Source organism: Sardina pilchardus, chromosome 3 (genome assembly GCF_963854185.1).
Source record: "Sardina pilchardus chromosome 3, fSarPil1.1, whole genome shotgun sequence".
NCBI classification, from domain to species: Eukaryota; Metazoa; Chordata; class Actinopteri; order Clupeiformes; family Clupeidae; genus Sardina; species Sardina pilchardus.
In genome coordinates this window covers 16,821,836-16,839,335 of record NC_084996.1, presented here as the reverse complement: position 1 = coordinate 16,839,335, position 17,500 = coordinate 16,821,836, and the positions used below count along the sequence as shown (strand labels likewise).

Genomic DNA, 17,500 nt, shown 5'->3' with positions numbered 1-17,500 from the left:
TGTGTGTATAACATGTATGTATGCATGTATGTATCTTTGTATTTACCATGCAAGACTACTGTGTGTGTGTGTGTGTGTGTGTGTGTGTGTGTGTGTGTGTGTGTGTGTGTGTGTGTGTGTGTGTGTGTGTGCATGCATGAGCAGAGCTGAGAGAAAAACATGGACTGCTGCAGTGAAGCCAGCAGAGGGTAACTCCTCAGAGCAGACAGGCAGGCAGGCAGACTGCTGCAGAGGATCCTGAGCCAGTGAGCCAGTATTGCAGCAGAATCGCTGCCTCTGCCTTTGCCTGCCACTGCCACTGCTGTCCCGGAGCTCTCTCTTTCTCTCTCTCTCTCTCTCTCTCTCTCTCTCTCTCTCTCTCTTTCTCTCCAGAGCACACCGTCCCTTCCCAGAAACCCAACCCAGAGCAGCAGTGGGAGTGGCCTGGCAGCAGCGACTGGTTGTCAATCAAGATGACTGATGTGGTGGAGCGATGAGAGGAATGGCTGGGGGAGAATGCAGGGAGGTGTGGTTCCTCTACTAAATATATGTCCCCTTGTGTCATGTAGTCAGAGTGTGTGTGTGTGTGTGTGTGTGTGTGTGTGTGTGTGTGTGCGTGCGTGCGTGTGCGTGTGGGTACATGTGTGTCTTTCTGTAGAACAGTCACTATCAGAATACTGTCTACTGTCCAGAATAATGTCAACTGTACAGAGAGTGCCTTCATTGTATTGAATGTGAGAGTTTGAGAGAGTAGACTTTAGAAAGAATATTTATTAGAAGACCTAAACATACTCAAAGCTATATATAAATGTCGTGCAACTGTAAGCGAATATGTGTGTGTCCATGCAAAAATGTGTACATCCTTGTCAGTGTGTGTGTGTGTGTGTGTGTGTGTGTGTGTGTGTGTGTGTGTGTGTGTGTGTGTGTGTTTGTATCACTGAGCCCAGTGGCGCGTACCTTTCCTGACATTGCTGTCTGTGGTGCGGAACTCCCCAGTGCTGAGCAGGAAGCAGGCGCGGTCATGGGGGTAGCGCTCGCGGCCCGTGCCAAGCCCCCCTGTGGCCGGACTGCGGTCATCCGGGCCCAGCACCTGGTCTATGGTGGGGCAGTCCTCATTGGCCAGGGCTGCGCTCGCAGCATCGCCATTCTGCTTGGAGTCTGAGAAAGGCACAGGGAAGGAGGGAGGGAGAGAGAGGGGAAGGTCAGAGAGAGAGATAGATAGAGAGAGAGAGAGAGAGGGAGAGAGAGAGGGTGGAGAGAAGTAAGAAGAAGGAAGGGAAGTGGAGAGGGACAGAATGTGAACAAGAGAGACGCACGGGACGGAGAGAGGGAAGAAAAAAGTGTAGTGAGACAGAGGGAAACGCAGAGAAGATGACAAAACAGGAAGTGTTACGGAGAGACAGATATGGGTGAAGAATGGGAGGAGAGCAGGAAGAGATGGGGTGAACAGAGAGATGGTAGAGACAGAGAGATGTCAATCAAGGAAAACGATAGAAGAGAATGGAAGATAGGATAGATGGAGGGAGGAAGAGAAAAAGAATGAAAATTGGAGAGAGAGGGACAAGAGAGATGTTGGTGAAGACAAAAAAGGCTCAGGCAATAACATGAGACAGGGTGGAGTGGAGAACAGGGGTTTGAGTGGAAGCGATAAGTGAGGAGATGGAGAAGAATTGAATGAAGGAACCGGGGAGCAATTGATCAAGAATGTGAGGTTAGGGGGTGGAGCGAAGGAGAGGACGAATATTAGTACTCTGACAGACAAGGGCACGTGATGGTGTGACTATCACCATTATATTGTACGTTGCATGCACAAATACACACACAAAAATTCACAGAAAGACAGACAGACAGACACACACACACACACACGCACGCACGCACGCACGCACACACACACACACACACACACACACACACACACACACACACACACACACACACACACACATACATACATACAAACACACATATATATGCACAGGTGCTGCGGGGCAGCTAGTGCTCACAGCTTTTGACACAGCTGTCAAATCAAATATGACATGAGTTGACGTGAGATGCTGTACAATTTACAGAAGAACCTCAGGCACAGCACTCCAAATACACAAACAGGCAGACGGAGAGAGAGAGGGGGGAAGAGAGAGGGAGAGAGAGGACTAAAACCAATACTCTCTTACACAGCATCGTAAGTTGAGTGCATAGTTTATCCCCTGAGTTTGTGTGAGTTTGTAGTGTTGACAGTTGAAATAGAGAGAGGGGGGGGGAGGAAATGAGGGAAGACAAAGGATGAGAACAAATGCATAGATACACATCAGAGAGTGCCTCTGAATTTCAGTTGAATTTTCATTCACACTTGAACTCCTCTTTAATGTCTGTTTCACATTCGGAAGCCGAAAGGTTGCTACTGTAAGGAAGGTTGGTAAGTGTCAGGCGCTGTTGGGATTTGACACGTGTCTCTAACATGACATTCAAGCAGAGATTTAAGTGTAAATATCTCCTCAAAATAAACTAAAATGTCACCTTTATGTGAGACAGACCTTAAAGTTCTTTTGGAGCTGACAGATTATGCATATTTTATTCATACATGATTGTCAAGCACAACTCATTCAGTGGACAAAGTGTCCTGAAGAGCAGAAACACCCATTTTCTCCTGAAAGTGAACAATCATGCATCTTTAATAAGCAAACTTAAAACTATCCAGTTAGAGTGTCCTGGAAGAGTAGAAACATCTCAAAGTCTTGCTGATAATTCAGCTCAGATCATACACCTGCTCATGTTCTTTACCAAAGAATGCGAGGGCTTTTGAGATTAATAGAACTTCTCTCACACTTGTGAAATGGAGAGTTTCTCTTGTTCGACAGAATATTTACATAAAGGCTGTACCACAATTTCAGATGGCCTTAGTCTGTTTGATTTGTAAGTAGGAGACGACATATTACTCTCCAAAACTAATCATAATAGCCTGTGTCACAAATAGCACTGTGTTTCTATCTGTACGAGTATGTGTATGTTTGCACGTGTAAAGTGCTCTCTGTGAAACCCCCAGTAGATCTACAGTACCTACAGTACAGTAGAAGTGGCCCAGTGTTCCAACACACATAAGTGGCCTTGGCATCAAAGTGGCACTCTCTCGTTTGACTCCGAGACTTCATTACTGGGATTGGTTAGATGGAGAGAGGAGCAGAATAGGGTGGCTAATTTAGTTAATGCTATCAAAGGGCTGTGGATGGAGGGCCTCGCAGGAAGCCCTTTGCGTTCTAATCCCCTTGCCTTCTCCCTGGAGCTGTGAGCTTGACATGTGGGATGCTGTTCTGACAAGCCAATCTCACCAGGACACACTGCTAATCCTAATCTGCGTGTGGCCAGGCACTGGACCCGCTCTGGCATCGCGCCAATCAGCGGCCGAGCCGCGGAGATGAGCGACGGGATAATTGCCGACGAGCGAAATCGCTCACGCTGCCCAGGGTTTATGAAAAATATGACGTTTTGGGGGCACTGATATTTTTGACATGACTGCGAAGGCCAAATATATGTAACTGATTCGCCTGAATAGTCAAATGCGGTCAACGAGGTTCTTGTTGCCAATGCAGGCCGCCAACTTCAATGGAAAAGCTATTTCCAAGAAAATTCTCCAAAGATGTGCCCTGGGTAGCAGTGATTCCATAGAATAGCATGAAATCATGTGGTTACACTGACTAGACATTGTCCTCTTGAAACAGGTGAGCTGCAAACTGTAAGTAAGAGATGTTGCAGTGAGTAAGAGGGTGCAAACAGAGTCGTGTGGAATCCACTGGATACAATGGGCGAGCTAAAGCAATACAGTTACTAATTAGATTTCATATTACGTTCATAAACTGGCTATGTCCCCCACACATTCTCAGGCGCTCTGCTCTCTCACACGAACACACACACACACACACACACACACACACACACACACACACACACACCTGCTCGGTTGATTTCTATGATCTCCTCCTGGGCCAGAGGGCAGTCTCCGCCCATGCTGCCGGACACCCCAATGTTGCCCAGCACGTTTCCCATGAGCCTGTGCGGTGAGGCGGTCGCCATGGCGAGGGCGTCTGGCTTGCAGTAGTTGGGCGAGCCCGGCTGCGGGGCGCGAGGGATGTGTTTGTTTTTCTTCTTGGGCAGCTTCTGCTTGGCCATGGCCAACGAGTAGTACATGCCAAAGTTGTTGACGATGACGGGCACGGGCATGGCGATGGTCAACACGCCCGCCAGGGCACACAGCGCGCCCACCAGCATGCCGGACCACGTCTCCGGGTACATGTCCCCGTAGCCCAGCGTGGTCATGGTGACCACGGCCCACCAGAAGCCGATGGGGATGTTCTTGAAGGTGGTGTGGGCGCTGGCCGTGGGGTCGGCGGGGTCGGCGCCGATGCGCTCGGCGTAGTAGATCATGGTGGCGAAGATGAGGACGCCCAGCGCGAGGAAGATGATGAGCAGGAGGAACTCGTTGGTGCTGGCGCGCAGCGTGTGGCCGAGCACCCGCAGGCCCACGAAGTGGCGCGTCAGCTTGAAGATACGGAGGATTCGCACGAAGCGCACCACGCGCAGGAAGCCCAGCACGTCCTTGGCCGCCTTGGAGGAGAGGCCGCTCAGCGCCACCTCCAGGTAGAAGGGCATGATGGCCACGAAGTCAATGATGTTGAGCGAGCTCCGGAAGAACTCGGCCTTGTCGGGGCAGAAGATGACGCGGGCCATCACCTCGATGGTGAACCAGATGACGCAGACGCCCTCCACGTACGTGAGCCAGAGGTCCGTCTCCACCTCCCACACGATCTCCTCTTTCGTGACATTACCCACGGTGACGTTCTCCGTCTTGTTGTAGATGGTGTTGAAGGCCTCATGCGTCTCCAGGCAGAATGTAGAGATTGAGATGAGGATGAATAAGAGGGAGAGAAACGCCACATACTGCAGGAGGACAAAGAGAGAGAGACAAAGAGCAGACAGATAATACATACAAATACACAGAAATGTGAATTAGCACACACACAATCACACAGGTAGAGGTAGCTGTGAAGGAGCAGCCGACCAAGGCACACTAACATATTCAAATAGTAACATTAGTAAGGTACATTACCTCTTGAAAGGCTACAAAACATCTTATTCAAACAGTTTAACCTTCATTTAACCTCTGTTTCTAAGATACCTTTTAACTAACACAAACACTTGAATTTCCCCTTGGGGATCAATAAAGTAAGTCTATCTATCTATCTATCTAACACACAATTAAGCAACGCAATCGCTGCTACTTGCCAAGGTCAGCTCAGCTAAGTCTACAACTGACTGACTTTGCCTTGTCTGGTTATTTGTACAGTATAGTCCATTGTATCATCTTTTGAATAACAATCGCTGTATCGCTTTGCGCTTTCTACTTTTACTTTTTACTATTTCTTTTTACTTTTAAGTATTTAGGGCATCAGAGCTGTTTTACTTCTCTGTTTTACTTCTTGGAAATGTGTTTAAACTTGAAAAGCTTCAAATAGAAGGCAGGAGAAGGTGCACAAGGGAATGGTAGACACCACAGCACGTAGTGAACCTTCTCAAGTTGTTCTCAGTGCAGTAACCTTGTATGATTCGTTTCAAAATGTGAGGACATTTTGTCTCCCACCTATTACATTTCAAATAATCCATATAAAAGATAACAGAATGTTCATTTAAATATACTTGTCCTAATGCAAAATGTAAACAGCAAACAGGGGAAGGAAAAAACACTTCCTAAATATTTTTTTTAAATAATTAATAGAGCATATTTGGCATTTCTCTCTTGTTCCACCCTCCCGGTGACCACTTTTAAAGTTTTAAATCTATTTTAAGTTTGTCTTAAATATATAACAGAAAATTATAAAAGCAAAGGTCAAAGACATCACCGGGCAGATTTTTTTGTTGTTGTTGTTTTGTCACAATATGTCTTCGTGTAATGTGTTTAATTTTTCCATAGCTATTTCTTTCATCTTCTGTTCTTTTATGGTGCATGATTTTGGTTTTGGTGCTTTCCTTGATACACTGCATCTGTTTGACTCATTTCGCAATATGCGGGTTAATTTTTTTTTTCACGCATAGGACATGACAGAAAAGCTCACTCACACACAAAAGAAGATGAAATGACAAACTAAATATAGGCCTTTCCAAAATGCATAGACGCATACATAGGCTTTATATTTCAGGTTTCTTCAGTGAAACACTGCAACAGTGTAATATTGGGATATTGTAGTTCGAGCTGGTGATCAACTTAATAATGATGAACACACTGTGCACTGTAGCATTTCTAACATGTCGTCGAGTAAAATGTTCATGCTTTGAAAGTAGATTTTTTTTTAATGTTTTATACTGACATTATAGACAAAGAGAGACCGAAGAGTGTTCTTTTGCTGCAGTTGCATTCTGCAGACCTGGGTAACTGATGACCGAGACAGATCTTGCCCTGAAGATTGGGCTCGTCATGGACCAGATCAGGCCAGAGTCCTATTGAGAGACAGCTGCCATCAGGGCAATTACATTTCAAAGCTTCAGAAAGACGTGATGAGAAAATGTCTGTCCTAATCTTGAAAGACGTGACGAGCAGCGGGGAAACAGGCCTAGTCTACATAAAGACACAGGAAAGCCTGGTTGCGTGTATAATACCCAGTGCTGTGCTCTGTGAGATGGACGGTCTGTGCTGCCGGTTTGGGAATGAGCTGGTACTATTGTGTCTCCGTTTGGGCCATTGCAGGGGTTTCGCTTCTCGCCCTTGCACCAGACGGAAGACAGGGGGCAGCAAACACAACAAAAGAGCAGCTGAAAGCAAGTGTGTGTTTGAAAGGGAGGGAGAGGGAGAGGGAGAGCGAGAGCGAGAGTGAGAGCGAGAGGGGGAGGGAGGTAACCTCCTCAGTGCTGCAATCTCACCGACACTGCACAGAGACCGAGGAAGAGCAGAGAGGGAGGGAGGAGGGGCGACAGAAATGGGGTAGCTGCATAAAGACGGGAAAGAAAGATGAAAAAGAGAGAGAGAGAGAGAGAGGTAAGCCGAGGGAACGGGATTGAGAGGGATGTTGAGTTATAGCATGGTGCAGAACCACGGCCACCATTATGAAAACAGAGTTGTCATGTTCTTTCTCATACAGATAAATGTCCATTGATCGAGCAGTGAGGTGTGTGTGTGTGTGTGTGTGTGTGTGTGTGGCCCGTCTAAAGCCCAGCCACTTCTCCCTATCAGCCAGGATCAATATCATCTGTTCTTTTGTGACAACAGACAACTGCCACCACCCCCCCACCCCCCCAACACACACACATACACACTACTCAACACACATAATTAATCTATGTTTTATATAACACATCATTACCATACATTTAGGAATGCATGAAGATGCTTGTGGTGTGTGTGAGAGAGAGAGAGAGAGAGAGAGAGAGAGAGAGAGAGAGAGAGAGAGAGAGAGAGAGAGTGTGTGTGTGTGCCTGTGAGAGTGTTTGCGTGCAGGTTGGCATGTGTGTGTAAGAATGTGTGCATGTGTATGTTTGCGTGCGCCCGTGTAGAGGGCTAATGCTCTCCCTCCCTCTGCTCACCACAAAGATTCCTGTACACAAATTTCTATTTCTGTACCTTTATAATTCTGCTGCCATCTCCCTCCTCCATTTGCTTGCCTTCCTTCCCTCTCTCTCTCTCTCTCTCTCTCTCTCTCTCTCTCTCTCTCTCTCCCCCCCTCTCTCTCTAAGCCTGCCTATATCTCTGCAAGGCTGCGCAGCCGGGGAGCCCTGAATGGTGGGCTACTTTAAGAAAGCTGGTACGAAGCCATTAATGTCTTGAAAACGCCCGATCAGATTGTACCACCAGATTAATCCCGCAGCCACATACCATTAAACGGCACCGGCGGCGTGCCTGCGGTGGCCACACACTGTTTTTTTTAAAAAACGTGCCGATTTTTTCCCGCACGCCGGATGGATCACAATGGGAGATATGTTTTTGAGGACGTTTCCCAAATAACCGCAGTCAGGTCAGTCCTCCCGTGGTGTTTTAGGAGCAGCCTAATGAAGGGATGAGGGGCATCCTGGGAGACTTGACAAATTCCCCGAGCCGATTAGCAGGAGCTAATTTAACAAACCCATTTCATCTCCCAGTGTCCTAGAAACAGATGAGGTTCCTGTTGTTGAGTCAGTGAGACGGGAGACTGACCTGCCTGATCTCAGCCCATGCCATAGGCCAGCACCCTCGTAGTGGCGCTCCACAATTTCTCTTCAATGGAGGTGTACCGTACGAGTGTGATTGTGTGTGCGACGAAGACAATGTCAGGAACTGGAAATGTAACGTTATATTGTATAATTGTTAATCAAATTAAAAATTCCAAAATCTTAAAGGTTAGCATACCTTATAATATGATCATTTAATCTAGATTTAGTGATATACTGTTAACACAATTGAGAAAGCACGGTGCTGATAACACACCAAGGTCATATGTTTGACTCTGGGGTCACACATCTGGATAACCATTCTCCTACCTGCACTATAAAATAAGATTCAACTAAATAGATCGATTCAAATTTATTGCGATACATTTCCGTTACTCTCATGAAACGATAAAGCAAAGTAGGCTAAATCAAATAGGGAAGACTATAATGATCTGTATGTTTTTGCAACCTATTATCCCAACGTTAGGCTGAAGCCCAAGCGTAACATCATAGGGACAGGAAACAGGCAGTAGATTGAATAGAGAGAATAGGGCTGGAGCCATTGCGTTTTTAGGTTCCTGTTTACTGTGTGGAATGCCGCAACACTGAGCCAACCATGGCAGAGTCACCACTCAGCAGTTCTAACACCCTACACAACCAGCCACCGTCAATTCAGGTCAGTTTTGAAACATCAACAATAGGTCCAAACAGAACAATAGGCAATAAATGTATTGTCATAAGTGGACATCAATTCATAATGTGCTGGTACAGTTTCTGAGAGCAAAGTATTACTTGACCTCGCTGTTATAACATCAGCCAGGTTGTTAAGTATAAAGTGATGTTTCATTGTTCTTTAAAGTACCATCATTGTTAATTAATAGCAAACTTAATGCTCTCTGTGTATGTGTACTGTATGTGTGTGTGTGTGTGTGTGTGTGTGTGTGTGTTGATGAATGAATTCTTGCATTGGTGTAACTGAGATTTTTTTAACACAGATCCCATTCCTTACACAACATGGCTCCCAAAGATCCCAAGTAAAGGAATGTATTACTTGAGTCAGGTTGTTAAGTATAAAGCATTTCATTGTTCTTTAAAGTAACACCACACCACTGTAAATTAATAGCCATTCAATGCTGGGTGTGTGTGTGTGTGTGTGTGTGTGTGTGTGTGTGAGAGAGAGAGAGAGAGACAGCAGTGTGTCTGTGTACTTGTGTGCACTGGTGTCGCTGTGGTTTTTTAACACAGGTCCTTACACAACATGGCTCCCCGAGTTCTGCTGAAACACAGACAACAGTGGGATGCTCTGAAATATTTACAAGGTAAACAGTGACGTTGACAGAGACGCCCATCCTCAGACATGAGGCACTGGGCCGGCACTCTCCCTTTTCCCCTCCCCTCCTCTCCTCTCCTACTCACACCCCCACCCACCAGCCGCAGCAGCAGCAGCAGCAGCAGCAGCAGCAGCAGACTCACCCCTGACCCCTCACACCTGACACCCTCGCCCCAGTGGTCAGGCCTCATTCCCTCTGCACCTCACCTCTCACCCCCTCCACTATAACTCCCAGTGCTCCGCCGCACCCCCTCGCTCCCCAGCCTCGCCTCATCCATCACTCCCAGTGCAGTCTCATTACCCTGGGTCAGCTCATACTCGCCAACAGCCCCATTACAAAGATCTGAAATACTACACGCTGTGTGTTTAATAGTGGCCCAGGCCACAAACAGACTATTGGTGTTATTTTTGCCTTTTCTTACAGGTAAGATAAGTGGTGTGTGTCTGTGTGTGTGTGTGTGGGGGGGGGGGGGGGGGGGGGGGGTGTTTGAGCAGTGATGTTGAGTATAGGGTACATGGAGACGGGCTCAAACCGGAAACTTGATATGACAGAATAACCCAAACGAACCTGGCTGTCACACGCCGGTACAGTTATTGCGTCAGTAGATCCTTGTTAGCTCAGCTGCCCTCTCACTGCTCTCTCTCTCTCTCTCTCTATCTCTATCTCAATGCTCTCTCTCACTTTCTTTCTTTCTCTCTCTCTCTCTCTCTCTCTCTCTCTCTCTCTCTCTTTGTCGTTTCCTCTCTCTCACTGTGTGTAACCCACTCTTCCCAACCCACTCTCTCTTCAGTTCGTGACACAGTCACATAATCGAAGGTCTACATTTCCTGGTCACATAACTAAGGTGTTTAGCATATTTTTGCTAACGGCATTTAACATACATATCCGTTTATCTGCGCTGCTGACTGATCCCGTCATTCATGGCGTCCAGAAGGAGACATGTCTCCATCATTGCTATTGCTTTCTTTGATAGGATGGACATGATGCCTGTAAATGTGCCATTTACTGTATATAGCGCCATACCAACAGCAATACTATGTGTAGACCTTTGGGCTACATTCATATTGGCAGAATAGAGAAAGAAGAAACCCCCTGGAAATGGGGCTTGAGAGGAGAGGCAGAGTGTACTGTAGCTGATGCAAGCCTTAAATGATAGTAAATAAACCAGAGATGGAAGAATGGTCAGCACTCTGTTTCGTAGGGTCATTGTGAGGGCTGTCTGTCAGGTAGTATTACACTGTGTGGTCAGAGGGGTTAGAAAATCGTAAAAATTATCCATGAATGGGTCTATGTGCGGCAGAATGAGTGTAATTGAAGCACCCCGGTGAAAAAAAATCGCCACCATGGCCATTTTTTTTTTTTTTTAAAACCACTGGACGCATTCGTCGTCCAGCGCTGTGGCCTGTCAGGCTTTTCAGCTGCGCACTGAACGAGGATCCTTCTCTGTGTCACGCAGGTGAAGGGATGATTCATCTGACTGGCTGGTCATTTTCCAGATCCTCTTGGAGAGGGTTTTTTGTGCTGATCACCCCAAATGCGACCTTCTCCTTACTAAACGTCTGGACGGGGCTGCTGCAAAATTAAACAGCCCACTCACACAGATTCAATTTGTCAGTCTATTGATTTAGGCTTGCCTTTATGCTTTGCCTTGCACTTCAAACTAATGCAGGGCCATTACAAACTAGAAGTGTGTACTTCTGACCACAGCTGCCCACTCATGAGAGATGTCTTTCCCCGAAAGGTAAAGAGCCACATCCCGTCCGGTCCGACGCTGCTCTCCGCAGAGTCCTTCACGGGGGCCCTCTGTCAATGGCAGAGTTGACTAACGTCATCTCACTGTCACCACGTTTTATTAGTATCGACGCGTCGGTTCGTGTCGGCAAACGACCCGTCATCAGCCTTCTATCTCGAAACTAAACAGGTATTAGTCTGTTTGTGTTTGTCCTGTTGCAGCACCTGTACGCCGTGTGCCGCCTCCTCATCATTAGTGCTGTCATTTGTCTTAACCATGCACACTATATGTGAATGAAGCACGGCAGGAAACACTGCTCTTGCCGCACTGTGGGTAGCTTGCCATCCAATACAGTGCACAGCCTCCCAGCACACTGGACTACACACACACACACACACACACACACCGGTGTAATAGCACATTGTGCTGCAACAAACACAACCCAGGCTCATGGTATGTACAATATAGCTTATTGATTTTTCACGATTCATATATCATATTCCTGTGTATTGTCTTTTCTAACAGCACTGTGAAAAACGGTATGCCTTAATACCCATCCTACAATACAGCGGAACTCTTTCTGTCTCTAACTATTAATGTTGCCTCTCACTTGCTTCAATCTGTCTTCCTATTTTCTCTCTTGACTTAAAGTGACCTACTTTCCACTAGTGCGGTATCCTCCATGTTATATACCCCAAGCCCGAGCCCCGTACTGTTTATCTATTCATAAAATCTCCCTCATCCTCGTGCCTGTGAAGTCCCGTCCCGTGACCCTCTCTCCATCCCTGTGCCGTGTCTTTGTGCTGTCCCACCGTCTCCCTCTGTCCTCTGTGACTCGGCGTGTGTTTTGCCGCCCCTGTCCTGGTGTTTTTCCTCCCTCTGTTATTTTCTCTCCCGTGGCATAATTTTTTTTAGGATTATCACCCTAATTCTTCTAAAAAAAAAAAAAAAATCACTCTACCCCTGGCATGCTCTAAAAAAAGAGAGTCCACTTGGTCGTAAAAAAAATTTCCGCAGTTCTGACATTCAAGACAGCCTTTAGCCCAAAACTGCCTTTCTACTCGGGAGAAAGTTGACTCTCTTCCAAGATCATTGACTAAACTGCCTAAAAATGGAATTATTTCCAGGTGGTGTAAGCACAAGGAGAACAGTTTGATGCTAACACACAAACCCAGACCCATATATCAGTGCACCTACATCCCCTACCTAATATTTCCCCTACCTAATTAATTTGACAGGGTGTAAGGAAATGGGTCACTTCGAAGAGAAAGAAGGAGAGGAAGAAAAAGAAAGAGAGAGAGAGAGAGTAAGAGAGAGAGAGAGAGAGAGAGAGAGAGAGAGAGAAGCTGAGCGAGTACAGCCCAATCGGAAGGAGTAGCAAACGAGGCAAAGAAGAGACTTACTTGGAAAAAAAGACGGAGAGGAAGAGAGAGATCTAGACTGGTGATCAAAACAGACAATTAGCATCAATTAGCATAGGAGGCCTAGGGACTGCCTGGACATTTCAGGACTCATCATGTAGAAGTGACCTAACTGTGTCAGTAAAGGAGAGGGGATGGGGCAGGCAGTAGATGAACAAGAGCTCCAACACAATTACCCTGCGCCCATCATAACCTCTAGCTCCTCCATACTGCACAGTATGAAGGAGCCTCTTTGAGCCATGACTTTTCCCGACCATATTAGGCGCTTTGTAACGCGCCAAACCCGCAGGTGTACCAAGTGACAAGACGTGTCGGTATATCATACCTAGCCAAAGAAATGAGACAGAAATTTCTGCACAATTAACACGCTGTATTCCAGGACGTGTCAAAACCATTGACTTACTGCATGAATGCATTGGAGATATTACTGTAAAATGGTGTAAACTGATAAATGTCAGAACACACAGGGACGCAATGGGTCACCATTAAGGGCTTTCTTGCATCTCTCTGTTCTCTTTGGAGGCATGTGTGTGTGTGTGTGTGTGTGTGTGTGTGTGTGTGTGTGTGTATGTGTTTTGTGCTTTTACATTAGAACGCTGTTTGAGCATCTGTGTCTGCTACAGTTCGTTGGGAGTGCGTGTGCGTGTTCGCCGAGTTGTTCTCCTAAGTGCATGTGAGGAAAGTTTCCTGCCTCTGTGCCTCTAATGCAGCACTATAAACCAGAGAGGAGGGGGAAAGGGGAAAACGAGAGAACGTCGGACGGAGAGAAACAAGCAAAGGGTTATAAAGCTATGAAGAGACACGAGAGAGATCCCAATAAAAGGAAGTCAATAAGAAATTGAAAGCTGTCCGAGGTGGGGCTGCAGCGAGAGAGAAAAGAAGCAAATAAGGGAGATTAGAAAGGAGATGGATGGGAGACACAGTGCCCTCTATCTATGAGTAGTGGAACTGCAGTCTTGCTTCCACTGCAGTAGCCAAGGTGCATTGACATGACGTGGTAAGGTCCCTCTCCCCCCCTCCTCCTCCACCCCCTTCACTGTCACACAGCAAGACTACAACAAAGCACAGAGAATCATGGACGTGTGATAGAGAGGAAGTGTGTGTGTGTGCATGTATGTATGTGTGTGAGTGTGTGGTTGGGGGGGGGGGGGGGGGGTAGGGCAAGGGAGATGGAGGAATCAAAAAGCTAAGTGAAGAGCTTAAAGTAAATGAGGGCGAGGAGGAGGAGAGACGAGGTGGAACAGAAAAATATAAGGTGGGCAGAGAGAGGGTGAACGAGGTGAGAGAGAAATAAAGAAGAAGGTAGTCTCGACAACATCTTCGCCTGCCATCTGAGACAGCTAAAGTACTGCACCATTTGCACACTCACACACACACACACACACACACACACACACCCCGAAATGCATGTACTGCACCACCTACCCATATTCACTCTCTGTCTCTCTCTCTCACACACACACACACACACACACACACACACACACAGATACACAACACACCATGCACCACCTGCTGTAAGCATACACAACACAAAACTCACACATACACACACACACACACACACACCTAAAAACCGTGATGCATCATGAAGACAAACCACGTGTAAAAAATAAACTGAAAGAGCCCTGAACACTGTTCCTAAAAATATGTGCTTGCTTTTTCCACTGAATTAACTAGTCAGGCATTTTGTGAGTAGGGCCATTTACTAGTCTTTGCTGAGCCCCTACGATTTCCAGTGTCTTTGGAAATCTGTTTCGCTCATAATTATATATTTAGGATTAACATTAGTTAAATAAAATATTAATTAATGACACCGACTCTTACTCCTCAGAGAGTGTTGCGGTTTTCCGTACAGTACATTTTTATGAATCAATAATCCCGCTCGGCCACCTCCTGCCAGTCGTATTACTGTAAAACATGACTCGTCTCAGTCATTTCTCAGGCAGCAGTTACAGTAAAGCATTGTAAAAAAAAAACTCGACTCCCCAAATCCCCCTGGCTGTCTAAAAGCACCATAACTTCAGAGGTGCTTCAAAGGTTCCCTGAACTAGTTACGCCATGCCCCTGTGGACAAACAGCTTGTCTAACTGCCATTGTGGACTGGTGCACCTCCTGTAAAGACATTTCAGGAACCCGGGAACTTTGTAAACGGACACACGGTGTAGAACGGCCCGGATGGCCAGGGCTCAGGTCCACTGACCCGTCCACATAGGACGTGCGCCTCCATTAAGTGCCCAGGTGATGCCCTGCCTTTCTCTCTTGGTCGCACAGGACACACCAAGCTCCAGTGGAGCGTACCGGACGCCTGCGAGAGCGCTTGTGTTACTGCGGTCTAAAATGGTGGCCAGCACCGTGGCAGATGGCCGGCCTGTAAACAGGGGTCTGGTGGAAATAACATGGGACCATTTGTATTGCAGTCACCCACATTACAGTAGGTCAGGTCTGAACACGTGGCTCACCCCCCCACAACCACCGCCCCCCCCCTCCACCCCACCACAACCCCTTCTCACTCTCCCCCCCCCCCCACATACACTCACTTACACACACACACACACTCTCACATTGTCTGCCTATGAGGTTGCCGTGGCAACAGGGTGGCCAGTTCCAACCAGCCGTGTGTGACTTTTGATTGTGTGATTTGAAGTTGCACGGCTCGCAAAATGGTCACACTCAGGTGAAAGAGAGAGAGAGAGCTAACCTCCAGTCCCGTACATACACACACACACACACACGCGTGCGCAGTCATGGCACACAACGTACTGTACGTACATCCCACTGAAACCTCATCACACCAGTCTCTGGACGAACTCTTCCGTTCCCTCAGATCTGCTGGTTCTTGTAGGTTCTAAAGAGAAGACTAGAGCCCGCAGTCCTTGGTCACGAGTTCTTATTTCCAGCTAGTAGACTCACTTTTGATCCGGCCTAATTAGTGCCGGACTGATTATCTGCAGCTAAGAAACACTCTCACATATGGCTTCATATTCCTCTACAAATAAATGTGCAGTACAGTTGTACTGTACACTCTTTTCCCCATGCCCTCATATGATTGCAATGCAAACACCGACTTAAGCTCGTCGTCAGTGGAATCAATTTCCAGGTTTGTTGAGAAGGAAATGTACTCCTATTTGAGGAGAACATAACACTCTCCTCCTGGCCAATCAGATTGCCTCTGCTGCAAGTTCATCATTTCTGTGATAAGCGTCCTTCAGACGGCTCACTCAGCAAAGGGGGCATTTGGGACAAATTCAGAATCTTATTTTGGTTTGAGGACCTGAGCCTACACACTCCAGGACAGCAGCAATGGGAGGAGCAGAAAGAACATCCTTCATGCCCGATCCCCCCCCCCCCCCCCTCGCCAATACATACACACACACACACACACACACACACACACTCCTCCCCCATCCTCTCCACGAGTGCAGCAGCAGGCAGGGCTTTACCGTGTGCGTAAGCGGGATCGCACACCACTGAATCAGCACAAAGAACGTGGAGATCAATAAAATCATTTGGATGAAAAACAAAGCATGGAGGAGGGCATTTTAATTATAAATCAATAGATTAAATCCATCGACTAAAAGCATCCTCTCAGATATATCATATATATGACTGCAGTCTTGGGCTTGGAGCAGGGCGCGAGTGTGGAGGGAAAACGACGGGTTTTAAGAAGTGAACGGCTTTCTTGGACTGATAATTGAACGTGCTAAGCAAGCGTGTTTGTAAGATACAGGGAGGGTGGGGGGGTGGTACAGAGAGAGAGAGAGAGAGAGAAAGAGAGGGATGGCAGAGGGAGGGAGAGAGAGAGAAAGAGGGACATGGGGAGGGGGGGCCACTGGGTAGCTTCACGCTAATGTATTGCCTGGAGTCCTCTCCCTCTCTCTCCCTCTCTCTCTCTCTCTCGCTCTCTCTCCTTACTGCACCATAATGACACGGACCAACGGATACCCAAGGTGGAAAAGAGTGGGAGGAGGGGCCGTGAAGGAGAGCGAGAGAGAATGAGAGAGAACGAGGGAGGAAGAGAGAAAGAGAGAAAGAGATGCAGTCACAGAGCGATAGTACAAAAAAGCATTCATCCGTTCGGCTCAGTACAGGAATGCAAACAGCCCTCAGCCACCCGCTGCAGACAAAACCTGCTTCGTGCCAGTCCGTGTGTGTGTGTGTGTATGCGCCTGAGCAGTGCTCCGCACAAAAACACAACCATAGATTACACGCTTTCTCTCAGTTACCTTTTCATTCTCTCCCTCTCCCTCTCTTCCCGCTCCTATTCACGCTGTCTTTACCCCACTCCCCTCTCTCTCCCTCTCTCTCTCTCTCTTTCGTTCTCTCTCTCTCTTTTCCCCTCCGTCTGGTGTTTGTTCACTTAGGGAAATACAGATGAGTTCAGGTGGAACAATAGGCACATGATAGGAGCTCAGAGAAAGGCTGGGGTGGACTGGGGAGACGTATAAAGAGGTGATGAATGAGCAACCGGCTATCTCTCTCCTCCTCTCTCTCCCTCTCTCTCTCTTTCCCCCATCCTCTCTCTCTCTCTCTCCCTCTCTCAGGAGATCTTCCTGCCGCGTAAGCTGATCATTGAGATACGCAGTCATTGGCCGAGGCTCCTGCGCCGCACCACAATTGGCTGACCACGGCGTTTTCGCCAAAGGTGATTGGCTGACCACCGGGGTCTCCGCCACGAGTGGCTGACCGCTGAGTGCTCTGCAGTCATTGGCCCGGGGAGAGCGAGAGAGGCTTCCGCAGTGCCTGGCCGAGGGGACGCGAGAAAACACCGCGGCGTTCCGGTGAGATGACGCGCCGGGCTCTGGCCAGGAAGCGGAGAGGCGACGGCCCATCCCGTCGCAGCGGCGTCTTAGGGAACGCTGCCGCGCGTG

The 17,500-nt window shown here is 47.6% G+C and overlaps 1 protein-coding gene across 3 annotated transcripts in view; it reads right to left on the bottom strand.

The window, feature by feature from the left end:
• kcnc3a (potassium voltage-gated channel, Shaw-related subfamily, member 3a) overlaps positions 1 to 17,500 on the bottom strand; it is a 55,805-nt gene that overhangs the window by 22,587 nt on the left and 15,718 nt on the right. For all 3 annotated transcript variants that reach the window (XM_062532171.1, XM_062532168.1, XM_062532170.1), the window contains exons 2-3: positions 3,927 to 4,911; positions 937 to 1,137 (exon numbers count right to left, since the gene is read on the bottom strand). In XM_062532171.1, coding sequence (XP_062388155.1) covers positions 937 to 1,137; positions 3,927 to 4,911 — 1,186 coding nt within the window. The remainder of the gene's footprint in view (positions 1 to 936; positions 1,138 to 3,926; positions 4,912 to 17,500) is intronic.